This window comes from Diabrotica undecimpunctata, chromosome 1 (assembly GCF_040954645.1).
Source record: "Diabrotica undecimpunctata isolate CICGRU chromosome 1, icDiaUnde3, whole genome shotgun sequence".
Taxonomy (NCBI): Eukaryota; Metazoa; Arthropoda; class Insecta; order Coleoptera; family Chrysomelidae; genus Diabrotica; species Diabrotica undecimpunctata.
Window position 1 is genome coordinate 96,907,140 of NC_092803.1, and position 25,435 is coordinate 96,932,574.

Sequence of the window (25,435 nt, forward strand, 5' to 3'; positions counted from 1 at the left end):
GCGGAAATATTATTAACTATCAAAAGACGAAAACTTGAGTACTTAGGACATGTGATGAGAGGGCAAAAATACGCATTATTACAACTTATTATGCAAGGCAAAATCCGAGGAAAGCGAAATGTGGGAAGACGAAGAATATTCTGGCTTAAAAACTTAAGGGAATGGTTTGAATGCAGTAGTGCAGAACTTTATAGAGCGGCAGTCAACAGAGTCCGTATAGCCATGATGATTTCCAACCTTCGATAGAAGATGGAACTTAAAGAAGAAGATAGAAAAAGGCATAAACTATCTACGTAATAAATCCCATTAACCTGTTAGTAACGACTAACCAGATATATTTAAAAAGATTAAATACCTTTCTTTTTATTTTGGATTTTGAATTTTGCATAACTAGAGCAAGCGACTAATTTTTGTGTATTAGTTTTGAACCAAGCGCCTCTTGCGAGCGTTTTAATGATTGTAAATCGAATATTTGGAAACATATGTACATAAACGTGGTTAACAATGGTGACGTTGGCAACTTGTTGAGGCGTTTAGGTTAAGAAGTAGTGGCAGTTATTGCTTAAATTTTTCTATAATAGTCACATTACAGAAGAGCTAACACAGAAAGAGAATACTTAACAAAAGACATAACATTAAGTAAAATGTATGAATTGTATATTGAAGAAGCAGACAATGACCTTGTTAAATTTTCGTTTTACAAAAAAATGTTTTTAACACGATTTAATCTTCAAAGAAAAAAGTTGAAAAAAGATACTTGTAGTAAATGTGATTGTTTCGAATTAGAAATTAAAAATTGCGCAGATAACGAACAATTAAGCGTTAAAAAAAGAAAAAATGTGCACTTAGAAGAAAGAAAGCTAGACATGAAGATAAGCAACGATCAACCAGAAGTGGAAACCCTTTGTTTTGATTTAAAGAAAAACTCTTCCCCTTTCGAAAATTCTAATAAATATTGTATATTATAAGCGTCAATTATGTATTTACAACCTTGGTATCCATAGCGCCAAGGATAAAAAAGTTATTGTTATATTTGGATAGAAGGTGAAGCTGGTCGGGGAGCCCAGGACGTAGGCATTTGTCTTAAGAAACACATTGAAGAATATGTTACTTCTGCAAAACATGTAATTTTGTGGTCAGACTCTTGTGGCGGCCAAAACCGCAGCATTAAAATAGTTTTGATTCTGAAAATGATTTTGGAAACTCATTCTACCATTGAAAAAATTACATTACGCTATTTCTTTCCTAGTCATAGCTTTTACCGAATGGTAGTGATTTTGGAGATTTTGAAAATGCCCTAAAATTTCAACAAAGTTTATATACCGTTGATGATTACCTAAACGTGATGAAAAAATTCCGTAAAAAGAACCCACTAGTAGTTCACAGAATGAAAAAAGAAGAATTCGTCAAGCTAAGAAGAAATACAAGCGAATCAACAGAAGAGACCAATTTAATAGATCTTGATAAAATATTAAAGTTAACAACTACAATTTCGTAAATATGGAACACTTTAAATATCTTAGATAAATAATCACGGTTAATAATAATGCCACTAAAGAAATACAGATCATAATTTGAACTTTTTACCTATTTTAATTCATAGATGCTAATCATGGACAATGACTAAAACGGATAAGGAAGAACTACGAATATTTGAAAGGAAAATAATAGGAAAATTGTTTTAACCTCATTATCATATCGCTACAAATCCGTATAGAAGATATATATATATATATATATATATATATATATATATATATATATATATATATATATATATATATATATATATATATATATATATATATATATATATCGGTTTCAAAACGTCTTGCGTCGTTGTCCGATGCCTAATTTCCACGAATTTCTTTCATTCCATTGTTCTTCGGTCAAGTCTCGGGAGCTCATTGCCTTTGTTATTCCCTCCTTCCATGTTCTTTTTGGTCTTCCTCGTTTCTTACGATTTGGTGGTATCCATTTCATGGCGATTTTTGGTAGTCTTGTTTCTGGCATTCTTTGAACATGGCCATACCATATAAGTTGTTTCCTTTCTATGTCTGTTGCCAGTGATCCATCTACCCCCATCCGATTTCTTATTTCATCGTTTCTAATTCTGTCTGCTCTAGATATTCGAAGTGATCGTCTAAATACATCCATTTCTGTTGCTTCGAGTTTTCTTTTATTGCTTTCTGTTAGTCTCCATGTCTATGTACCATAGGTTAAGCTGGTTTTTATGAGAGATTCATATATATTGTATTTTCGTCTTTTACCAATTTCTGAGCTCCAAAGAACTCCGTTAAGGCATCCAATTGTTCTACGGGCCTGGGTTATTCGTTTTCTAATTTCCCTATTGTCTGTGCCTGTGGTGTCGAAATCAATTCCTAGGTAGGTATATTCAGTGCAGAATGCAATTTCGGTTGTGTCCATCTGAATGTTGGATAGTTCTGCGCCTATTGGGAGATATTTTGTTTTTTGTGTATTGAGTTCTAAACCCCACTTCTTGTATTCTTCCTGTAGTTTTCTGGCCATATATGTCAGGTCTTCTTTATCGTTGGCTATAAGGACTTGATCGTCTGCAAACTGTAGGGTATATAGGCAAGTTTCTCCCAGGTCAATGCCCATTCCTCTGCACTTTCTTTTCCACTGATACAGTGCTTTCGCCACGTAGATTTTAAACAATGTGGGGGATATGCAACACCCCTGCCGGAGTCCCTTGTTTACAGGAAATTTTTTTGAAAGTCTATTTCCAATTTTTATTCCCGACGTTGATCCTTCATAAAGCTGTTTAAGGGCGTTAATTACTGTGTGGTTAATGTTTGTTTCCTGCAAAACTTTCCATAGTTTTTTAGCGGGTACAGTATCATAGGCCTTCTGAAGGTCTATAAACATAAGGTGGGTTTCTTGATTGGTACTTGATCTTTTTTCTATTATTTGTTTCAAAACAAACACATTATCGGTGCAGCTCCTTCCCGCTCTAAAGCCAGATTGTTCCTCTTCTTCTTGTTCCTTATATTCTTGTTCGATAATGTCTCGAAGTATCCTTCCATATAGGCGACTTAAGGTACTGGTTACTGATATACCTCGATAGTTTGAGCAGTCCAGTTTACTTCCCTTCTTATGTATAGATGATATGAAGGATACTTTCCACTCATGCGGGACTGGTGTACCGTTTAGATATTGGTTTATACACCAGGTTAATCGTTCAAACAGTTTGTTAGTACCGCATTTGATTAGTTCTGCTGGAATTCCCTCCGGACCTGCAGCTCGACCATTTTTTAGTAGTTGTATCGTTTTTATGACAGTCCTCTCATCGATGTTTATCGTTTCTCCCTGTATGTGTATTTCAGATGGAGACATTTCTCTATATTCCTCTCTGTTTTCTGTTAATAGATTTTCGTAATGTCGGATCCAGTTCTCTGTTGTTATTAATTGTATGTTTCTTTCTCTTTTTTCATTTGATTTAACTTTTGTCAGGAATTTCCACGTCTCTGAGCATTTTCTACCTCCCATATATGTGTCTATCTCTTTGCATTTTTTGTCCCACATTTCTCGTTTAGCTGTGTTTACTAGTTGTCGTGTTCTTTTTTTAATATCTTTGTATTCTTCTCTATCCAACACCTGTTTTGTATTTAGCCATTTGTGGTATGCTTTTTTCTTCCGAAGTACTAGTTCTTCAATTTCTTGATTCCACCAAAGTTTTTTACTAGCGGAATTAGTTTTTAGTCCAATGGCCTCCTCTGCTGCTTCTTTGATGCTACTTGTTATGTTTTCGTAAATTTGTTCTACTGACTGGTCTTCTATATTATGTAGCAACTTTTCGTCTAATCTGTGCTGGTATAGGTTTCTTGTGCTTTCGTTGATAAGGCTGTTTAAGTTATATCGTTTGTTCGTTATCACTTCTGTTTGTTGAGGTTCCTCATTAACGTTATTGTCCTTGTTAGATTTAAAAGGAAATACCGTTTTTGTCCTAACTATAGAAGAAGAACACATACTTAATAAAGAACGCTCATATAACGATATTGTTTAGGCAAATAAATTGCTTAAGGTAGATCGTACACATGCATAGACGCCAAGATGTCAAACTTGTAAAACTGGTATGGAAGGAAGTTAGCACAGAAGAATACCACTTGGGCGTCTCAGTATGCAATGAAGAGAAAACATCCAATCATATCTCAAAAAATTAACATCGTGAAGGTTCTTCTCTGAACCCCATAACAAATGGCTAATCTTTTACTTTTCATTAAAAATTTAAATTTTAATAAGTCACGTAAATAACGTTTTAAAAGTGCCTTTCCTGAGATAACTTTTTTTAAGCCTGGTTTGTTTGATTACATGTAATTGATTTGATAGTCCCCAACAGATAAGTATTGACTATAGGTAGGATAGCAGGTAGTTGAACGGGCATGTGTTGATAAATATGATGGGTCGGTAGAAAGTCTCATTATTCCTAAATCTGACCTCATGTTACCTTCCCCCTTCATTTGTGGAAGTCCTAAAGGCATTTTTTCTCTTGGGGCATCCTCCCAATTTAACTTGGCAATGTAGTTATTATAGAGCCTTTGGATATAGCCAGCGCAACTTTAGCATTGAGATTTAGCTTCTTACACGACGTTGTTGTCTTTATATATGTGTTTGGCCTTGGCATTAGTTCCGTTCGGTATTGGTTAGTACGCGGACCTTTGTAAGTCGAAAAATACTTCTGATGGCTTTTGTAGCAATCCTGATCTAATTAATACCTGAGTTTTACGTACATTGTTTTGTTAGCGTTCTGGCCACATATCCACACATTAGCACTGGTTTAATCACTGTTTTATATATCCCGATTTAAGAAAGTCGTATTAGACCTCTGAATTTAAAAGTATTATAAGAGTTATATATACATCAGTTAGCTACCTGAATATTCCCTTTTATTTCTTATGTTACAACGTTATCTACGATATCTAAAATGTTGCAATCCTTTAAAATTATATGGGTCTATTGTTACGTTATGCCCTACTCTACGTCATCTCTTTTGTATGTTAAAGAACATTTATATGCTTTATTACTGACTATTAGACCGTTTTTTTTATGCTAATATCATTATTTCATAGTATTCTAATAATTTATGGATTAAATCCGGATAGCAAATTGATATTCTTCACTTTCTCGGAAAAATAATATTCTAACACACAAAATCCTATTAAATTGCCAAAACCTTCCTTGCATATTCTATTCACTCATGAGGGGCAGCAGCAATATCAGTACCATAATAAGGCGTATAGTACTGGACTGGCTAATCGTTGGATAATGGGAAGCATGAGTTTTAATGTTTTCGGGACTGTCATCTGTTAACGGAGAGCAGAGATATTAGTACCAAGTTAATGCATATAGTAATTGTTGCTTGAACTTTATTATTATTAAACAACACTATATTTTCTAGTAAAATCATCATGACTTTACAGTAAGACAAATTTTCGAACGTTGGTTATGGAAACATCATGTACATACCACCAGGTTCCCTATGTCGATATCCAGCAAAATTGTTGTAATAAGGAGACGGCAAACAAAAATCCAGAGATAAATATATGCACCAAGAAAGTCTGTTTTATTCAACAGTCGAATAAACTACAGATTCTTGATTCAAATAAACAAAAAATCAATAAACAGCTTAGTAAAATAGAAATAACGCCTATCTAAGATGTAATCCATTAACGGGCCAAGGTACAAAGCACTCCTGGCATATGCTAATGATATGGATCTCATAAGAAACTTTCTCCGGTCCGCAAACATCTTTAACAAAGTGCACGAAAAATGTTTCACTTAAAATCAACGAAATGAAAACCGAATACAAGCGAATCAACAGAAGAGACCAATTTAATAAATTTAGAAAAAACATTAAAGTCAACAACTACAATTTCGAAAGTATCGAAAACTTTAAATTTGCTGTGGCAAAAATCATCATACTTGGGTTACATTGATATTTATGTGGCAATCAGCTGTAAAAGTCATTGCCTTTTTCGTGTCGTATCATATTTTAGCATATCATATTTTGAGTGAAATTGATCCTAAATGCGTCTAATAATATTAAGTTTGTAAAACAGCTGTCCGTTTATGCTCATTCATTCACCTTTTGTAAAACAGTCCGTGTAAATATAAGGGATTTATATAATCTTTTCATTTCGTAATCTTTTCGTTTTATAATTATAGTTCTCTTGCTTTTATTTTCTATGGTAATACATATACATACCCAATTCAAAAGGAAGAAAACCCTTTTTCTCCCTTTCGAGTTCTAAATTAAATATAAACATTATTCTCTCTTTCTCCCTATATGTTATATAAAGATCATCGTCATCGTATAGTCAGAACGCAACAAGATTCTATTGCCTTTTCTTCTTTTTGTCTTCCCTTTCCTATTGAAAATACAGCCAGGTAAATGACGTTTTTAAAATTTATGTCAATATTTCTGAAGTGCCTTTCCTTGGATAATTTTTTTTAAGCCCAGTTCGTTTGATTACATGTAATTGATTTGATATTCCACAACAGATAAGTATTGATTGTAGGTAGGATAGCAGGTGTTGATAAATATAATGGGTCGGTAGATAGTCTCATTATTCCTAAATCTGACCATATGTTACCTCCTCCTTCATTTGTGGAAGTCTTAAAGGCATTTTTGCTCTTGGGGCATCCTCCCAATTTAACTTGGCAATGTAGTTATTATAGAGTCTTTGGATAAAGCCAGCGCAACTTTAGCACTGAGATTTAGTTTCTTGTACGACGTTGCTATCTTTATATATGTGTTTGATCTTGGAATTAGCTCTGTTCGGTATTGGTTAGTACTCGGACCTCTGTAAGTCGGAAAATACCTCTGATGGCTTTTCTAGCAATCCTGATCTAATTAATACGTTCTCGTCACGTATCCACACATTAGCACTGGTTTGATCACTATTTTATATATCCTGATTTTAGAGATTCGAATTAGACTTCTGGATTTAAAAGAGGGTTATATATACATAAACATCAGTTAGCTACCTAAATATTCCCTTTTATTTTTTATGTAACAACATTACCTACGGCGTCTAAGACGCTGCAATCTTTCAAAATTATATAGCTTTATTGTTCCGTTATGCCCTACTCTCGATCCTCTCTTTTGTATGTTAAAGAACATTTATTTGCTTTTCTTATTAGTGACTATTAGACCATCAGTCAGACTATCAGTCAGTCCCACGGATTCTGGGGGGGCAAAATTCTGACATATTTTAGAAAACCATCTAACAGATATATATCTCTAAAAATTGCAACTTTCAATGCAAGAACGCTGCTATCAGAAGAAAAATTCATAGAAATGGAATCTGAACTTGATAAAATCAATTGGGACATTGTTGGAGTCGCTGAGGCCAGAAGGAAAGAAGAAAGCCTAACCACTTTAAAATCCGGTCACATTTTCTATCATGTCGGAGAAAACTATGGGAATGGAGGCATTGGGCTCTTTATTAATAAAAAACTAGCTGAGAATATCATATCAGTAAAAGCAGTTTCCACAAGAGTTATACTTGCAAAATTACAACTTAACACCCGTTACTCCATAAAGATCATTCAAGTCTATGCACCAACATCGAGTCACGCTGACGAAGAAATAGAACAGTTCTATGATGACTTGTACACAGCTGTTTCAGAAGACCAAGAACATTTTACGGTAATATGTGACGACTTTAATGACAAAATAGGAATAAGCACTGACCCAGCTGAAAATGCCCTCGGAAATTTTGGCACACCAGGTAGAAACGAAAGGGGCGAAATACTCTTAAATTTCCTATTAGAAAACAATCTATATTTAATGAATAGCTTCTTCCATAAGAAGATCCATAGAAGATGGACTTGGAAGAGCCCCTATGGTAAGACAAAAAATGAGATCGACTTCATCATCACTGACAAAAAACATATAGTCAAAGATGTTACAGTCTTAAATCAATTTTCGGTTGCAAGCGATCATAGAATGGTCCGAGCAACTGTAGAAGACAATATTAAGCAAGAAAGACTGAAGATGATAAAAAGTAAAAAATTCAAATCTTGGATGCGCCCAACCAATGAACTTGAGTTTGAAAAATATATCACCAGTAACTTACTCAGAAATACAACAAGAGAAGATATAAATAACCTAAACGAAGAAATAGTAGATACATTAACACAAGCTCAGGAAAAATTTGGCCCTAAACATGGAAAAGAACAAAAAAATAGTAAAGAAACGAAATAAAAAATGGAAGATCGTAGAATGCTGAGAAGTCAAGGAAATGTTGACTCACAAGATATAAACAACATAAATAAAGAAATCTCTAAAGCCATCAGACGGGATATTAGAAAATACAACAACGAGAAAATTATAAAAACTATAGAAGACAACAAAAGCATGAAAGCATTGAGGAGAAAAATAGAAAATGACAAAAAAGAAATCTTCCAACTTAAAGACAAAAATGGAAATATTATCTCAGATAGACCAAGCATATTACATATAGTGGAAAGTTTCTATGGAACATTATATAAAAATCAACTTATTCCAGAGCTCATCGAAAAACCAATACAAAAGGTACATAATGTAGGATCGGAGGATATACCAGATATATCACGAGAGGAAATTCAACATGCCCTCAAAAATATGAAAAATAATAGAGGTCCGGGGGAAAATGGTGTAGTCATTGAGACAATTAAACTAGAAGGTCCACTTTTGATGTCCCGAATCCAAACACTTTTTAATCTATGTCTGCATAGTGAAAACATTCCAAGTAAATGGAAAAATTCGGTTAAAATCATCCTCCACAAAAAAGGGGATAAAGCAGATCTCGAAAACTATAGGCCAATTAGTTTGCTTAACTACATCTCTATTTCTATCTCGATTTCTATCAATCAGAAGAACAGGCAGGATTTCGAGCGGGACACGGAACAAACGACCATTTGCAATGCCTTAAAACTCTAGTTGAAAAGTCTATCGAATATAACAGACCCCTTGCTCTTATCTTTGTCGACTTCCACAAAGCATTTGACACAGTCGAAACAGTTGCTATCTTAAAAGCACTATCAGAATGCAGAATATATCAAAGGTATGCAAATATTATTCGAAATATATACGAAAATGCGACAACAACCTTTAACCTCCATTGCACTGAGAAGATAAAAATTGGCAGAGGGGTGCGGCAGGGAGATACCTTGTCGCCAAAACTATTTATAACAGTTATGGAGTACGCATTTAAAAGGCTAGAGTGGGAATCAAAGGGTATTAGAATCGATGGAAAGATATTCAATCATCTCAGATATGCCGATGATATTGTTCTCATAACAGACAACTTAGGAGAAGCCAGAGTTATGCTACAACAACTACAGCAAGTGACCCAGAAAGTCGGTTTAAAAATAAACTATGGAAAAACAAAAATGATGACCAATCTCATCCCCAATGAGCTAATAGAAATCAAAAAGTCGCCCATAGAACTTGTAGAAAAATATGTGTATTTGGGTCACGAAATAAGGTTAACGCGAGATAACCAAACATGCGAGCTACTCAAAAGAATAAGTCTGGGTTTTCGGAAAAATGAGAGACGTATTTAAAACAAATATACCGATCCATTTAAAAAGAAAAGCTTTTAACCAGTGCGTTCTACCAGTCCTCACATACGGAGCAGAAACCTTAACTCTCACAAAAACATCAGCCGAAAAATTGAGAAGGACACAACGAAAGATGGAGAGATCAATGCTTGGAGTAAACTTAGGCAATAGAATAAGAAACGAGGAAGTTCGTAGACGAACCGGAGTGGAAGACATTATCGAACATATTACAAAAAAAATGGAGATGGGCAGGACATGTTGCAAGAATGAAAGACAACAGTTGGACAAAAAAATTGCTTGAGTGGAGACCACGGGCTGACAAGCGAAGCCGAGGAAGACCCCCAAAGCGATGGACCAACGACCTCAAAAGAATCGTGACCAATTGGATACCAGAGGTGCAGAACAGAAGCAGATGGAAAAGTCTAGAGGAGGCCTATGTTCAACAATGGACAACTCAAGGCTGATTGATGATGATGATGATGACTATTAGACCGCTTTTTTTTGCTGCTACTAGCATTATTTGAGAGCATTCTATTATTTAATTTATGGATTAAATCCGGATAGCAAATAGATATTCTTCACTTTCTCGGAGAAATAATATTCTAACACACAAAATCCTATTAAATTGTCAAAACCTTCCTTGCATATTCTATTCACTTATGAGGAGCAGCAGCAATATCAGTACCAGAATAAGGCGTATAGTTCTGGACTGGCTAATTGTTGGATAATGAGAAGCATGAGTGTAGCAGTTTTAATGTTTTCGGGACTGCTACCTGGTATCGGGGAGCAGAATTATCATTACCGAGTTAATGCATATAGGAATTGTTGCTTGAACTTTATTATTATTAAACAACACTATATTTCCTAGTAAAATAATCATAAATTTACAGTAAGAAAAATTTTTGAACGTTGGTTATGAAAACATCATGTACATACCACCGGGTTCACTATGTCCATATCCAGCAAAATCCTTGTAATAATGATACTGGAAACCAAAGATGAAAATATGCTCCAAGAAACTCTGTGTTATAAAACAGTCGAATAAAATACAGATTCTCGATTCCAATAATCAAAAAATTAATGAACAGCTTACTAAAATAGAAATAACGCCTATTTAAGATGTAATCCATTAACGGCCCAAGGGACAAAGCACTCCTAGCATATGCTAATGATATAGAACTCATAACTCTAATGAGAAACTCTTTCGTCCACAAACTTCAATAAAGTGAAGAGAGCACAAAAAATGTTTGACTTAAAATCAACGAAATGAAAACCAAATACAAGCGAATCAACAGAAAACCAATCAACCAATTCAATAAATTTAGAAAAAACATTAAAGTCAACAACTACAATTTCGAAAGTATGGAACACTTTAAATATCTTAGATCACTAATCACGGTTAGTAATAATGCCACTAAAGAAATACAGAGCATAATTCAAACTTCAGACCTATTTTAATACATGGATGTGAGTCATGGAGAATGACTAAAACAAATAAGGAAGCACTCCGAATATTTGAAAGGAAAATAATCAGAAATTTTTATTTAACCCCATTATCATAACTACTATTTAAATGGAAATAAGCCACAATTAGAGGTTAAAGTTAGTTTATTGACGTTTCAATTTCCACTTCGGAAATCATTCTCACTAATGTTTGTATTTTGAGAACGATTTCCGAAGTGGAAATTGAAGCGTCAATAAACTAACTTTAAGCTTTAATTGTGGCTTATATATATATATATATATATATATATATATATATATATATATATATATATATATATATATATATATAAGCGGGGATCCTACAGCTTCTGCCGCTTCCCGCATTTCGATCGCCATCTTTTTCTATCTCTCCAGGTGTCTTCATCAATGGCTCTATCTTTCATGGTTTCCATAACACCTTGTATCCAAGACTTGGCTGGTCTTCCTCGTTTCCTTCTATTACTTGGATTGTATTCCATAGCTCTTTTTGGCCATCTGTTGTCGTCCATCCTCTGTACGTGTCCATACCATATTAACTGTCTAGTTTCTATTCTTTCAGAAGTTGTATGTACTCTATCTGTTTTTCTTCTAATTTCAGAATTAGGTATACGTTCTACTCTTGATATACGGCAAGCTCTTCTTAGGTAGTCCATTTCAACCGTGTCAACTTTTTTCTTTCCTTTTACTGTCATTTGCCAACATTCTGCTCCATATGTAAGAATGGGCTCTACAATTACTTTGTAGATAGTCATTTTAGTTCTCATGGTAGCTTTGTTGGACCAAAGTATCGAATTCAGAATTTGAACACTCTTCCTGCCTTGTTGCACTCTATAGTCTATATCTCGTTCCGTTGTTCCTTTACTGCAGATAATACTTCCCAAATATTTGTATTCGTAGCACCTTTTCATTTGTCTAATTTCCAAATCCGGGTCTTCGTCTTCATTGCCTATTCGCATATATTCTGTTTTAGACATATATCCCCCATTTTTCGTATTCATCTTTGAGCTTTCTAAGCATATAATCTGCATCCAATTGTGGCTTATTCCCATTTAAATAGTAATTACTTTAAAATGCCACAAGAAAATAGCTTCAGAACTCATTATCATATCGCTACAAATCCGTATAGAATAAGAAAACATACTGAATAAAGAAAGCTCGCATAACGATATTGTCCAGGAAAATAAATCCCTTAAGGTATATCGGACACGTGCATAGACGCCAAGATGTCAAATTTGTAGAACTGGTGTGGAAGGAAGTTAGCACAAAAGAATGCCACTTGGGCATGTCAGTATACAATGGAGAGAAAACATCCAATCATATCTCAAAAAATGAACATTTCATTTGATTGCAGACTCGTGGAAAATCGATTAACTTGGAGATAAGTTGTAGTCAGCAAAGACCTACCCAGTGTTGTAGCGCTACGTATTGATAATGATAAAGAGAAAGGAGAAACAGTGACAAAAAGCAACAAAAATGGACTATGGAGCAAAGCTGCTTCAAAATCTTTGATTGGAGAGGATTAAAATGAAAGTATAAGAAATACAATGGATGATTGATGGATTCGAGACACTTGAGACTTGAGAAAGGCACTCTCCGAAACAGCTGTAGTGATAAGATAGAAATAATTTTGTAGAAGTTTTGCTGTTTTATTGTTAAACAAAATGGAATTAACATACGGCATTATATACGCTAAAATAACTAGACAACTTATATGATACGGACATATAAGGAGAAAGTTTAATGATACAATAATCTGCCCAATATTTGTTATGAGTAAAAACGATATGAATAAACAAAATAAAGAAATCCATGGCAAAAGGCAAAAAGAGTAATGATTTAAAAATGAGAGAGGTATCCTGTGGATAACATGTGCTTAATTAAGAACGAATGGAGAATGTATATTTATAGGTCATTATTATGGTCAACGTGCTAATTTTATGTAAAATAACACTTTTCAAATTGGATCGGTTACAGCACGGTGGAATCAAATACACCCAAAGTTAAAAACTATCGATGTTTATATGAAAGATGAAACCTTATGGCACATGACCGTGCAATCTTGACACCTACACATTATCACATAATTGTGAACGGTGTATTGTGCCTAATTACTAAGAAGTTTGTTATTTTATTCTAAGAATAAGTTTAATAATTTACGGGAGATTTAATTTATTTAAAATTTTACAGGATCCGGTATCGTAATAAGAAGTCAAATTTCACTACAACTCCATTAAAACGTGTTAAATTTTACTTTGGATATTCTTTTTGTGAATATAATAAGTAAAAATACAGTAAGTTTCATCTTCTTATTGTGCCGTATTCTAATTAAGGTTAGCGATTACTTCTTTAAACGCTTCCCATAAATTATTATAGTTTAAATTTAACTACTTTATGAAACAAATATTGCACGTCATAAATTGCAGGAATTGAAAAATTACAAAGATCTCCTGTTTACAGAGTTTCTTTTAATTTTATGTAGTTTATTATAATCCTACCGAAGGGCTTCTACTTTCTTAAACTGTTACACGACTACTCTACTCGATGTTAGTAGATTTAGAGACTAAATGTTTAAGTGCATATTCATTTTAACAAAAAATAATAATAAATAAAACGAAAACTAGCCATTTCCAAGCTTATAATAAATACTTTTTCTCGAAATTTCTCGATGACTAAATTGATTGATATTTAAATAAATTTGAAGTTCCAAAACGTACCTGCTGTAAAATTTAAAAATCTACGACTAATCAAATTATTGGCAACATCGGAGGAGTTTAGTTGTGTACGCAAAGAAATGTATACGGATCCCAAAAGTGTTTTAACCTATTACGGAGTCCACTTAATCCGACGTGTTGGTCGGAGTCCACATAAAGCGCTACCCAGATAATAATATACACGATGTATATTCGCCTCCAGTTAGTATAATACCGTTTTAGTACGGAGCCCCCATTAACCGCTAGATCTATATATATATATATATATATATATATATATATATATATATATATATATATATATATATATATATATATATATATATATATAAGTGTAATATCATACTATCCGACAAGCGAGAGCTGGCGGGTTGCGCGTAGAACAAATTGAAAAGTGGAAGGGATTGCTCATTTCTATTGCTGTCGGCTACGAGTTCACATGGTGGAATTAGTGCTAGATTTCTACCAGTGTTGTCAAGTATTTACATTTTTATTTGGAGTGGCTATATTATAAACTTATTTATATTTATTAAAATGGCAAGTGTATTAAAAGGCAAACCTTTGGTATCTCAAGCACGAGAAATAATTTTCAATGTTTTTAAGTTTACAACCGAAGAAGCTAATGCAGATAAAGTCTTAGTTGATTTAAAAAAGATACAAGAACGTGTAGCTCATTTAACTGGTAATTATAATACTCATTTTCAAAATAAATTGAGCTTTAAATAATTTAATTTAAGTTACAATCAATAAATAAATAAAAAATTACAGTGCATTAGATTACTAGTAAATAATGTGAAATACACGTGAAATAGAATGACATAAAAATTGAAATGTGTTTCTACAATATGTTTATTTACTATAGATATGCTGGACACTTTAATATTTCGATACGTTGCACTTTTTATAACTGGGAAACAAAATATGATATTGTAAGCAATGATATCACAAGATAAAAGGCCGATAATACTTGAGTTTATCGTCTGGCTTAGAAAAACAAACAAAGAACGCGTGTTCTGTGTTGTGTTTAGTTTAGTATGCATTAAGACATAATTTGTATCTGTCCGCGATACATACAAAAATACCTTCTCTTTGAGAATTAATTACATTTTACGAAAATAAATATTATTAACAGTTTTTTCTACGTTTTATTTACGTACAGTTTTATTCAATATTATTATAATTTTTATTTTGTTTTCGTGGTAAATAAGTTTATCACACACGCATCCACACAACCACGGAACATCTACTAACGTAATTTTCAGATCCCAACTAAATTTTTGATACGGCAACTACGCATTTGTGACACCCGCGATTAAGTACCTCTCCTATCTCTCTTAGAATAAGTCCTTTTCTATTTTCGCGCAGCTCACCCGCCAGCTCTCGCTTGTCGCATTGTACCCTTATTCATGTGAAGAGATAGCAGTTTGAATTCGTCTAAAAAGAGTTTATTATCGTTAAAATTCTACAATATAAATTATTAACAATAATAACATAACTAACATAACTTAACAAATATACAAACCTAAAAAGAGAATCAAGAACAATGCTATTTCTTACGCCATTAAGTAATTTGACAATTGTACCATACAATTTACAATATGTCAATGTCAATAAAACTTAAACAGTCATACAACCTAAAACTTTAAATAACTAAAAATAACTAAACCCTGCTGTTTCACTTAAAATAAACATAGGTTTACTTTTACATCCCCCTACCAAAAAAGTATGATATACCATCTAAGTATATGGTTTATCACAAGGCATCAATTTTGAAATATGGAAATAATTCATATCATTCTTTTTGTATCCAATTTGTATACATTTGTTGTCTCACACAGTTCCTCGGGAACAATCGGATCTGCTTTTTCAAAAAGCAAATATTCTGGGCTATATCCGGTTACAGAATGATCTGTTTTATTGTATTCCTCTATACATTCTTCAGCTATTTTTGTCCATGCTCGAATTCTAGTTTCATTTTGTTTGCATCTTATTCTGTTAATTAATGTCTGATTAAGTCTTTCATTTAATCCATTCGAGAATGGACAGTCTACTGCTGTAAAAATTAATTGAATATTTAAATGTTTCATATGATTTCTAAATATTTTGGAATTAATTCCTGGATACTGATCTGTTAATAATGTTTTTATGGGGTGTTTATCTTGAATTTTGGCGAATAATTTTATGAAATCATCTGTGGTCTGATTTTTAGAAGTAACTGCAAACGCATATCTGGTGAAGTGATCTACAAGTAAGTGGAGGTATTTTTTTGTCGAACGATTGCCACCAAATCCTCCTATTGTATCTAATGACATTATCTGAAAAGGTTCTTTTGCTGGACCCAATTGTGAAACAAGACCATATTTTGGACCGATTCTTGTTTTATTTTTACAGCAGATCTCGCATTTTTGACAGATATCCTTTGCTAGTGAATCTATATTCTTAATGTAGTAAAAATTTCTAATTTTGTTTGTTACTTTACCAGCACAAATATGACCATAAAATTTGTGAACTTTTGTTATTAACTCTTTTCCAAAATCTTTGGATAAAATTATTTTTTTTTTCGTTCTTCCTTAATTTATAAAATATATCTTGGTTCAAAATTGTTCCTCTCATTGTATCTATAACTTGTCGATTATTATTTTGGTCTTGTTTTATCTCAGTTAATGTGACTAGGTTTACCGTTCTTATGAATGTTTCTGCATTTTTCATATTTTCCAAAACTGGGTTTCTAGAAAGGCAGTCTGCTTCTACATTTTCTTTTCCAGGTTCATATTTAATGCCGAAGTCAAATTGTGAAAGAAAATGTGTCATATCTCCTAATTCTTCATCTGGTCTTGTACGAAGTTCTCTTCCCCCAAGGGGTTTATGATCATTAATAACGAGAAATTTTCTTCCCATTAGCCAGATGCTTGGTATCTCACTAATAGATCGGCAAACGAACGAAGCAATCCGGAACAGAACAAAAATAAAGGACGCCGCGAAACAAGCAGCTAATTTAAAATGGAAATGGGCTGGACACAACGAACGTCTCGACGATGGTAGATGGAACAAAGAAGTCGGAAACTGGCGACCGTACGATGCGAAGAGACCAAGAGGAAGACCTCAAATGCGCTGGAGCGACGATATCAAAAGAGTCGCAGGACCAATGTGGAAACGCCTAGCACACAACAGGGATGAATGGCGAGAAATGGGAGAGGCCTTTATTCGACAATTCGGATAGAAAAAGGGCTATATATAAAAAAAAAGCCAGTATTGCCAAAATTTTATTGCTTCTTTAATTGCCAGGCATTCTAAAAAAATAGCCTTTTTATTTTTTTGATATTTGTTCAATTTTTTTGAAAAGTATGCTACGGGTTTCATTTCTCCATTTCTTTGTTTTTGTTTCAGAACCGCACCAATTCCTAGAACACTAGCATCTGTATATATAGTTGTAGGAGCATTTGGGTTAAAAATGGCTAGTATAGGTTCAGAACAGAGGATATTCTTTGCCCTATCAAAAGATGTTTGACAGCTTAAAGACCAGTGGAATTTGATATCTTTTCTAAGTAAATTATGTAGTGGCTCTAATAACCTAGCTGAATCTTTTATATATTTGTGGTAAAAATTTACTTTTCCCAAAAACTGTTGTACTTTTTTTCTCGTGTCTGATGCTGGAAAATCTCTGATCGATATTAAATTATCATGTAACGGACGAACTGAATTGTTTCCCACAATGTGTCCCAAATATTTAACCTCTTCTCTTGCAAAATTACATTTTAGAAGTTTGAGCCTAAATCCCTCTTCAATAATTGCTTTCATAAGTCTTTCTATATGGTCTAAGTGTTCTTCAAATGATAATGAGAATATTAAAATGTCATCTATGTAGTTTATACAAAATGAAGTTAAATTATGCTTCCTGATAATATTACTTAAAATTCTTTGAAATATTGCATGATATGTTTTAAGCCCAAAAGGTAAGCATTTCCATTGCCAATGACCACTTTGGGTAACGAAGGCTGTCTTGTATTTATCTTTTATCCGAACTGGAATACACCAAAAAGCAAAATTTATATCTAAAGTAGTAAAGAACCTAGCATTCCTTGTTTTGGTCAAAATTTCGTCAATTAAAGGAAAAGGTTGGGGTTCAGGAATAATTAATTTGTTTAACTCACGAAAGTCAATGCACAATCTTGTTTTAGATCCTTCATCTTTTTTAAAAGCCAATGTAACAGGTGCTGCAAAAGGTGAAGATGATTCTTCTATTAAATTTGCTTTTAATAATTGTCCTATTTGAAATTCTATCTCTTTTTGGTCTTCTATCGAGCATCTATAGGGCCTTTTTGCAACAAATTTATGTTCTAAAAGGTTAATTTGAGCTTCATTATTTTGAACCTGCCCAATGTCAAATTTATGTTTTGCAAAAATATTGTCATATTTATTTAGTAATATTTCTATTTTATTTTTCTGATATGGCAATAAATGTTCTAATTTTGCTTCAAAAAGTTCTGTGGGAATTCCCTCATTAAAGTTTATGGAGTATTCTGTAATATTAATATTGTAATTAAATTTTTCGATTTTTTCTTCAATTTTTCCGTATAATCGTTGATAAATTTCTAAATCAAAATCTTGTTTCATTTGAAAATTTAAAATGGAATCTAATCCGAGTAGAATATCGTACTCAAAATATTCATCATTAATTACAAAAAGATTAATATTTTTCTCAATTTTATTAATTTGCAGTTTTGCAATTAGTTTTCCTGTAAAGTTTGTTCTGCCATTTATCGTTTTAAACATATTCCTATCTTCTTGAATATCTAATCCTAACTTTCTTGCCACCTTCGAATTCAGAAGAGTAACATTTGAACCTGGGTCATAAACTCCACATAATTCTTTATTATTTAGGAATACTTTTAATTTGATCAATGGCAGCAAATCTAGTTTTTTTGTTCAGTTACTGTTTCATTTAATGTCTCCTGTATAGCAATATTATTAATATCATTTGATTTGTTTTCTTTTGTTACCTTTTTATATTTTTGCTTTAAACGGCATATTGCCTCTGGATGAAACCTCCCAGGGAATCCTTTTATCACAATATTGACAAGTAGTTTTCTGTTCTTCTGGTATTATAGTAGTTTTTTTATAAAAATTTGGTTTTGTCTCCAATTTATTCTTCTTTTTTATAACTAAACTTTCCAATTTTCGTAATTTACCTACCAATTTTTCCATTATTGTAACGTCAGCTCTATTAATATTATCTTGTATATAAATTGGCAAATTTGTTACAATTAAATCAATTAGTATATCAATGGGAAAATCATTCTTTATATTTAGCAATAAATTTTCTTTACGAAACGCATAATCAACAATACTACCACCTATATACCTAAAAGAATAAGCTTGCCTATGATTATGCCAACCTGTTTCACAAAAACTATCTAAAAAATTAATTTTCCATACCTCAAAACTGTTATCTAAGCCTAATGTTATTATTTTTTATTCAAACCATTCTTTTGCTATTCCATCAAGAAACAAACGTAGAATCAAAATCTTGTCTTCATCAGCAACCACCTCACATCGCAAACATTCTGATTCGAAGGTCTTGAGCCATGAATTCATTGGAACATTATTTCCATCAAAATTTCGAAGTACAAAATCATCTTTTATTTTTTTTTTAATTTTTCTTTTCAACTTTAGGTAAATTTGTGTCATTAAATTTCTGGAGCAACTCAGCAAATGATGGAAATTGTTTAGTTGTTTCTATCTTCTCATACACTGGTAATAAGGTCTGTTGTAAGTACTCACTTTGATAAACCACATCACCATCTGAATCAAAATAAATCTCCTTCAAATTGTCTTCTAATGCTATAGTACATGTTCTAAAGGATCCTCTTGTTTTTATAGATGCTAACATATTCTTCACTTTTTTCAGATGAAATAGTTCAGAATGATCAATTTGAAGTTATTTTTCAAAGGGGATTTCATAATAAAAACGGGACCCTGTTGGCTGCAGCCACTTAAATTTATATACATTTTTCTTACTATCACTACTGTTTGCTTCTACAGCCATGCAAATTCTCATTGATGTAAAATTCATTCTTAAATATCGTTTTGTCCAAATAACGGCTTGGAAATTTATAGTTATCACTATATTTTTTTATCAGCTTAAGTTCTTGATTTATAAGTGTAATATCATACCCTTATTCATGTGAAGAGATAGCAGTTTGAATTCGTCTAAAAAGAGTTTATTATCGTTAAAATTCTACAATATAAATTATTAACAATAATAACATAACTAACATAACTTAACAAATAATCAAACCTAAAAAGAGAATCAAGAACAATGCTATTTCTTACGCCATTAAGTAATTTGACAATTGTACCATACAATTTACAATATGTCAATGTCAATAAAACTTAAACAGTCATACAACCTAAAACTTTAAATAACTAAAAATAACTAAACCCTGCTGTTTCACTTAAAATAAACATAGGTTTACTTTTACATATATATATATATATATATATATATATATATATATTGAGATGATATTAAATATAGGAGAAACAAAGATAGTGTTTAAAAATAATTTATAAGTTATATACTAGATAATATTAGTTATAAAAAATATTTATGTGAGGGCATTCTTAAGGAATTAACATAATAATAAGTTAAAAAGTGTTTTTGCAATGAATTTGTTTATTTTAATAATTATAATATTGTAAATATATTTGAGTGAGCCATCTTTATAGGCAACCAAGTATACACTTAAGTGAATTGGATAGTATGAACTTTTATATAGAATTATGGATTAAAAATAGTGATATTTATTAATTTAAAATGTGTAATTTATATATAAATTTGTATTCTGATCTGAAAAGCCTAAATTTCCATAAAATTCTAGATAGAATTTTAGTTAGAATAGTAATCTTCTAGATAGAATAAAAAGAATTATCTAGAAAGACGTCAATAGACAGAATTTAACCTTTGTTCGCACTAGAGTCTTCGCGAACATGGTTATGTCTATGAAATAGAAAGATTCGAACAGATATTTTTTCAAGAACATTCGTGAACAAAAGAAAATGATATAAATATGATGTGATTTGGATTCAAAAAAGTCAGTCAGTAAGCAGTCAGTAAGAAGTCAGTATGAAGTCAGTATAAAGTCAGTCGGTCATATTTTCAATATAGTGAAGTCAGTTGTTCAGTAATTTCAAGATAGTCAGTCAGAAGGTCCGGATGTTCAATATAGTAAGTTCAGTAAGTCAGAATAGTTCAGTCAAGATATACAGTTAACAGTGATTTAGTATATTAGATGAAGATTAAGAAACAGAATAAAGAGAATATTATTGAAGATTAAAAATTATGTTAATATAAATTGTATATTGTGATTGGAGATATATTTATTGGAGTTAATGTATGTTGAATTGGAGTTAGTATATGGTGATTGGAAGAGAAAAAAAGATTATTAGAAAGAAGAATAAATAGAAAAGAGGAAAGAACAATATTTTACTGATTTTTAAATATTATTAAGAAGAAAAATATTCTAAAATGGTGGAAGCTGATAATTAAAACATTGTGGAGTATTTGGCAAGGCAAGTTTACAAAAGAAAGATAACCGAGGCTGAGAAGGAAGACATTGAGTGGTGATTAAAATCTTTATTTTGGAGAACAGTTTCATTTAGGCATTCAGTGACAGAAAGGTACAAAATTTTGTTAATATAATTTAATTAGTGTCATAAGAAATTCAATTTTAAAGATAGTTTGTTTAAAATTTACATTGTCTATATAATTTAATTAGTTTCATAAGAATTTCAATTTAAAGATAGTTTGTTTTAAATTTACATTGGCTATGTTAGATATATATGTGTGTTTCATAATAGATACAATAAAGATAATTTCAAAAAGTGCTTACAAACTAATTCTTTGAGAACCGCGATAAAAACCCTATATATATATATATATATATATATATATATATATATATATATATATATATATATATATATATATATATATATATATATATATATATATATATATATATTATTAAAAAACACTCATTGCTCATTAAAATATTCACAAATAAAACATCATCACAATATATATATATATATATATATATATATATATATATATATATGATTTGATTCTACTATGATTTTTCACTTTAACCTTATGGTAGATCGGCTTCTCCATAAGTGTTATTCCCTTCATTCGCAGATACGCATTATCTAACTGTCCGCGTCCCTCATCATAATTTTCTGTGCTTATTCTATAAGAATTTTGATGGTTGTAACCGTGTCATAACCGTCTTAACTTGTACTCTTGCATTTTGTCGTTAATTGGTATCATATCTAGACATCCTGTAATAAAATAATTATATTTTTTCATGACTATATTCAAAGTGGTATTATCTAATTTACCATTTTGTGTAAATGAAATGGTTTTGGTATAAAACACACTCATCTTCTTATATTTCATTTATCCCGATCTAATTTCACTGCATCATTACGCAGCTCCATCTATTTTCCCATTGCTTTGGGCAAATGTTCTCAGGAGAATCTCAGGGGAGAATTAGTTTTTATTGTTTATGATTAATAAAAATATTTACCATATCTAACTTTGACGATTGTTCTCTTGCGAATAAGATATGCGATATTACTTGACACATAATTAAAATTGAACAATTTAACAGAACATTTAGAAAAATATTTTTCCCGGTTATGTTTTTAAAAGATAGCATAATTTTTTTCTCTCTTAAAAAAAATAGTCAATGAATGTAAAAGTATTATAAAAATTGAAAGTGAATAAAACACTCTTTTTTATATTTTCAGATCAAACCTTATAAAACTTGCATTATTTTCGTGGACAATTCAGGATATGACTTCGTCCTTGGAATCCTTCCATTGGCAAGAGAACTTCTTTCACAAGGAACAAAAGTTGTGCTAACAGCTAACAGCTACCCGGCTTTAAATGACGTAACATTTCAAGAACTGAATATATATTGTAAAAAAGCGGCGGACTACTGTAAAATATTCGAAAGAAGTTTATGTAATGGAAAATTACTTACTGTAGAGAATGGACAGAAAGGACCTTGCTTAGATTTGGCTGATTTATCGGCTGGTAGGTTTCTGTAGTTTTATCTCGTCGTAATTTGTATATATTTTTAATATGTTACCTCAAGTAAAAGTTTAGTTTTAGTTACCTAAAAAAAATTAAGTATAAATTCTTTTTAAAAGGAGATTCGTTAGTAATTGTAATTTCATCAGTCTTTCAATTTCATAATTTTAGAATATATTGGAAATCGAGCTTCAGTTTTTTTTTCTCTTTTTTATGGCTTTTCTGTAAAATGTTTTGGTAGCATAGCTTCCTTATCACGGGCTATGGACGGAGAGGTGCACCGCGCGCCGCAGTGGATCGCACAGAAGTGTGAAAAAAAAAATAAAACCAATAGTAAAGATTGAAGCGATTTAACGACAGTAACGACTTACAGCTGCCGCCGTTTCTCGCAACCTAGCTTCCAACGCTTGCGATCGTTCCAGTCATCTACTTGTAGACATCTATCTTCCATTGCACCTTTTACTTCTTGTCTCCACGATCTTCTTGGTCTTCCCTTTTTCCTGCGGTTGGTGGGGATCCACTGTAACATTCTCTTTGACCATCGTTGATCATTCATCCTTTCTACATGGCCATACCATTTCAGCCTTTTTCATTCTATAGTTTCCAGGACGTCAATGTCTATGCTCATACGCTCTCTGATTTCAGTATTCCTTACTCTATCTCTTCTAGTGAGTTGGCAACATCTTCTCCAATAATTCATTTCCATTGCTTTTATTTTGGATGCGTCATTTTTATTTATTACCCAAAGCTCTGAACCATATGTAGCAATGCTTTCTATGATACTTTTGTATATCCTAATTTTTGTGTTTCGGTTGATGTGGTTATTCCAAAGTATACTATTCAGTTGACGTATTGCTGAATTTCCTTGACCAATTCTAGTAGCTATTTCTTTTGTATTCCGACCATTGTTTGTAATGTTTACACCGAGATATTTATAGCTATCAGTATTTTGAATTTGTTTGCTTCCTAGTTCTAAGTGCTTTCCTTCACCTCCCACTACTACGTACTCTGTTTTTGATGGATTAATTGATAAGCCCCACTTAGTGTATTCTTCATCTATTTTTCGTAACATGTAGTGGATATCATCTTGATCTTCTGCAAGTATTACTTGGTCATCAGCAAAATGCAAGCTGTACAGTGTATGGTCTCCAATTTTAACACCCATAGGTTCACATTTTCATTTCCAAATATCCAAAACCCCCTCCAAATAAATCTTAAAGAGTGTAGGTGCAATGCAGCAGCGTTGGCGAAGTCCTTTGGTCACTTTTATCTTTTTTGTCACTTTTTGTCCAATCTTTATTACACTCGTCATATCATCGTACAACTCCCTTACAGCATTAATGTAAATCGGTGGAATATTCTTGTCCTTTAGCAAGTGCAATAGCTTGGCTAATGGGACACTGTCATACGCTTTTTGAAGATCAATAAATACCATGTGTGCCTCCATATTATGTTCCAAACGCTTTTCAATTGTTTGTTTTAGGCAGAACACATTGTCTATACAAGAACGACCAGTACGAAAACCACTCTGATCTTCAGCGTCTTCCCAGCAATCTTCAATTCGGCTTTTAATTATCTTCCCGTAGACTCTACAGATTGAGTTAGTTACACTAAGTCCTCTGTAGTTCTTACAATATTTTCTGTCGCCTTTATTTTTGTATAGATTGCTGATATATGCAGTTTTCCATTCTGGTCGTAGCTCTTCTCCTCTCAAGAATAAATTAAAAGTATAAGCCAATAGCTGAAACAGTTTGTCAGGGCCATATTTAATCAGTTCAATGGGTACTCCCCCCGGTCCTGGAGCCTTTCCATTTTTCATAGCGTTGGCGTGTTTTTTAATTTCTTCTGGTGTTATTTCAGTTTCTTCGCGGTAGGAAATGGTGATCAGATTCACATTCTGCTCCTCGATGGGCTCTAACGTTATTAACCTTTATTGTGGAGTTTTTTTTGCATATACGGTAATCGATTATTGATTTCAAATTCCTCGTTGGCTGAATCCACGTGAATTTATGAATATCCTTGTGCTGATAATATCCATTCATTATCTTTAAATTCATATGATCGCAGAAACTTATTAATTTCTCACCGTTTTATTTATTTTTTCTTCTCCAAATGGACCGACCACTTTGCTATTTACTTTTCTTCCGGTTCTAGCATTTAAGTCACCTAGTAGAATTACTTCCTTCCTAGTTCCAATACTCTCTACCAGGTCCGTCAATTCGTCGTAAAATTTATCCTTTACCTGGTCCTTTTCATCTTCAGAAGGTGCATATGCGCCCACTACCACTATGTCACGTCCTTTTAGCTTCATCTCAACTTGTATTAGCCTTTTGTTTATTTGTTCCCAGTTCTTAATATTTCGTGACAGCCTTTTCTTTATCAATATACTTACACCTGCTGCTGCTTTTCTGTCTTTTCCTACTCCACTATAGAAATGAACAAAATCTTTAAACTCGTCTGTCCCTTTCCCTTTCTTTTTTGTTTCTGTAAGGACTGTCACATCTAATTGAAATCTCTTAATTTCTTTCAACACCTCATCAAGCTTAGTCCGAATACCTTGCACATTCCA

At 32.4% G+C, this 25,435-nt stretch overlaps 1 protein-coding gene across 1 annotated transcript in view; it reads left to right on the forward strand.

Moving 5' to 3' along the window:
* Window positions 1–25,435, forward strand: part of LOC140451673 (4'-phosphopantetheine phosphatase) — a 245,904-nt gene that overhangs the window by 75,797 nt on the left and 144,672 nt on the right. The window contains exon 3 of the mRNA XM_072545518.1: window positions 22,581–22,869. Coding sequence (XP_072401619.1) covers window positions 22,581–22,869 — 289 coding nt within the window. The remainder of the gene's footprint in view (window positions 1–22,580; window positions 22,870–25,435) is intronic.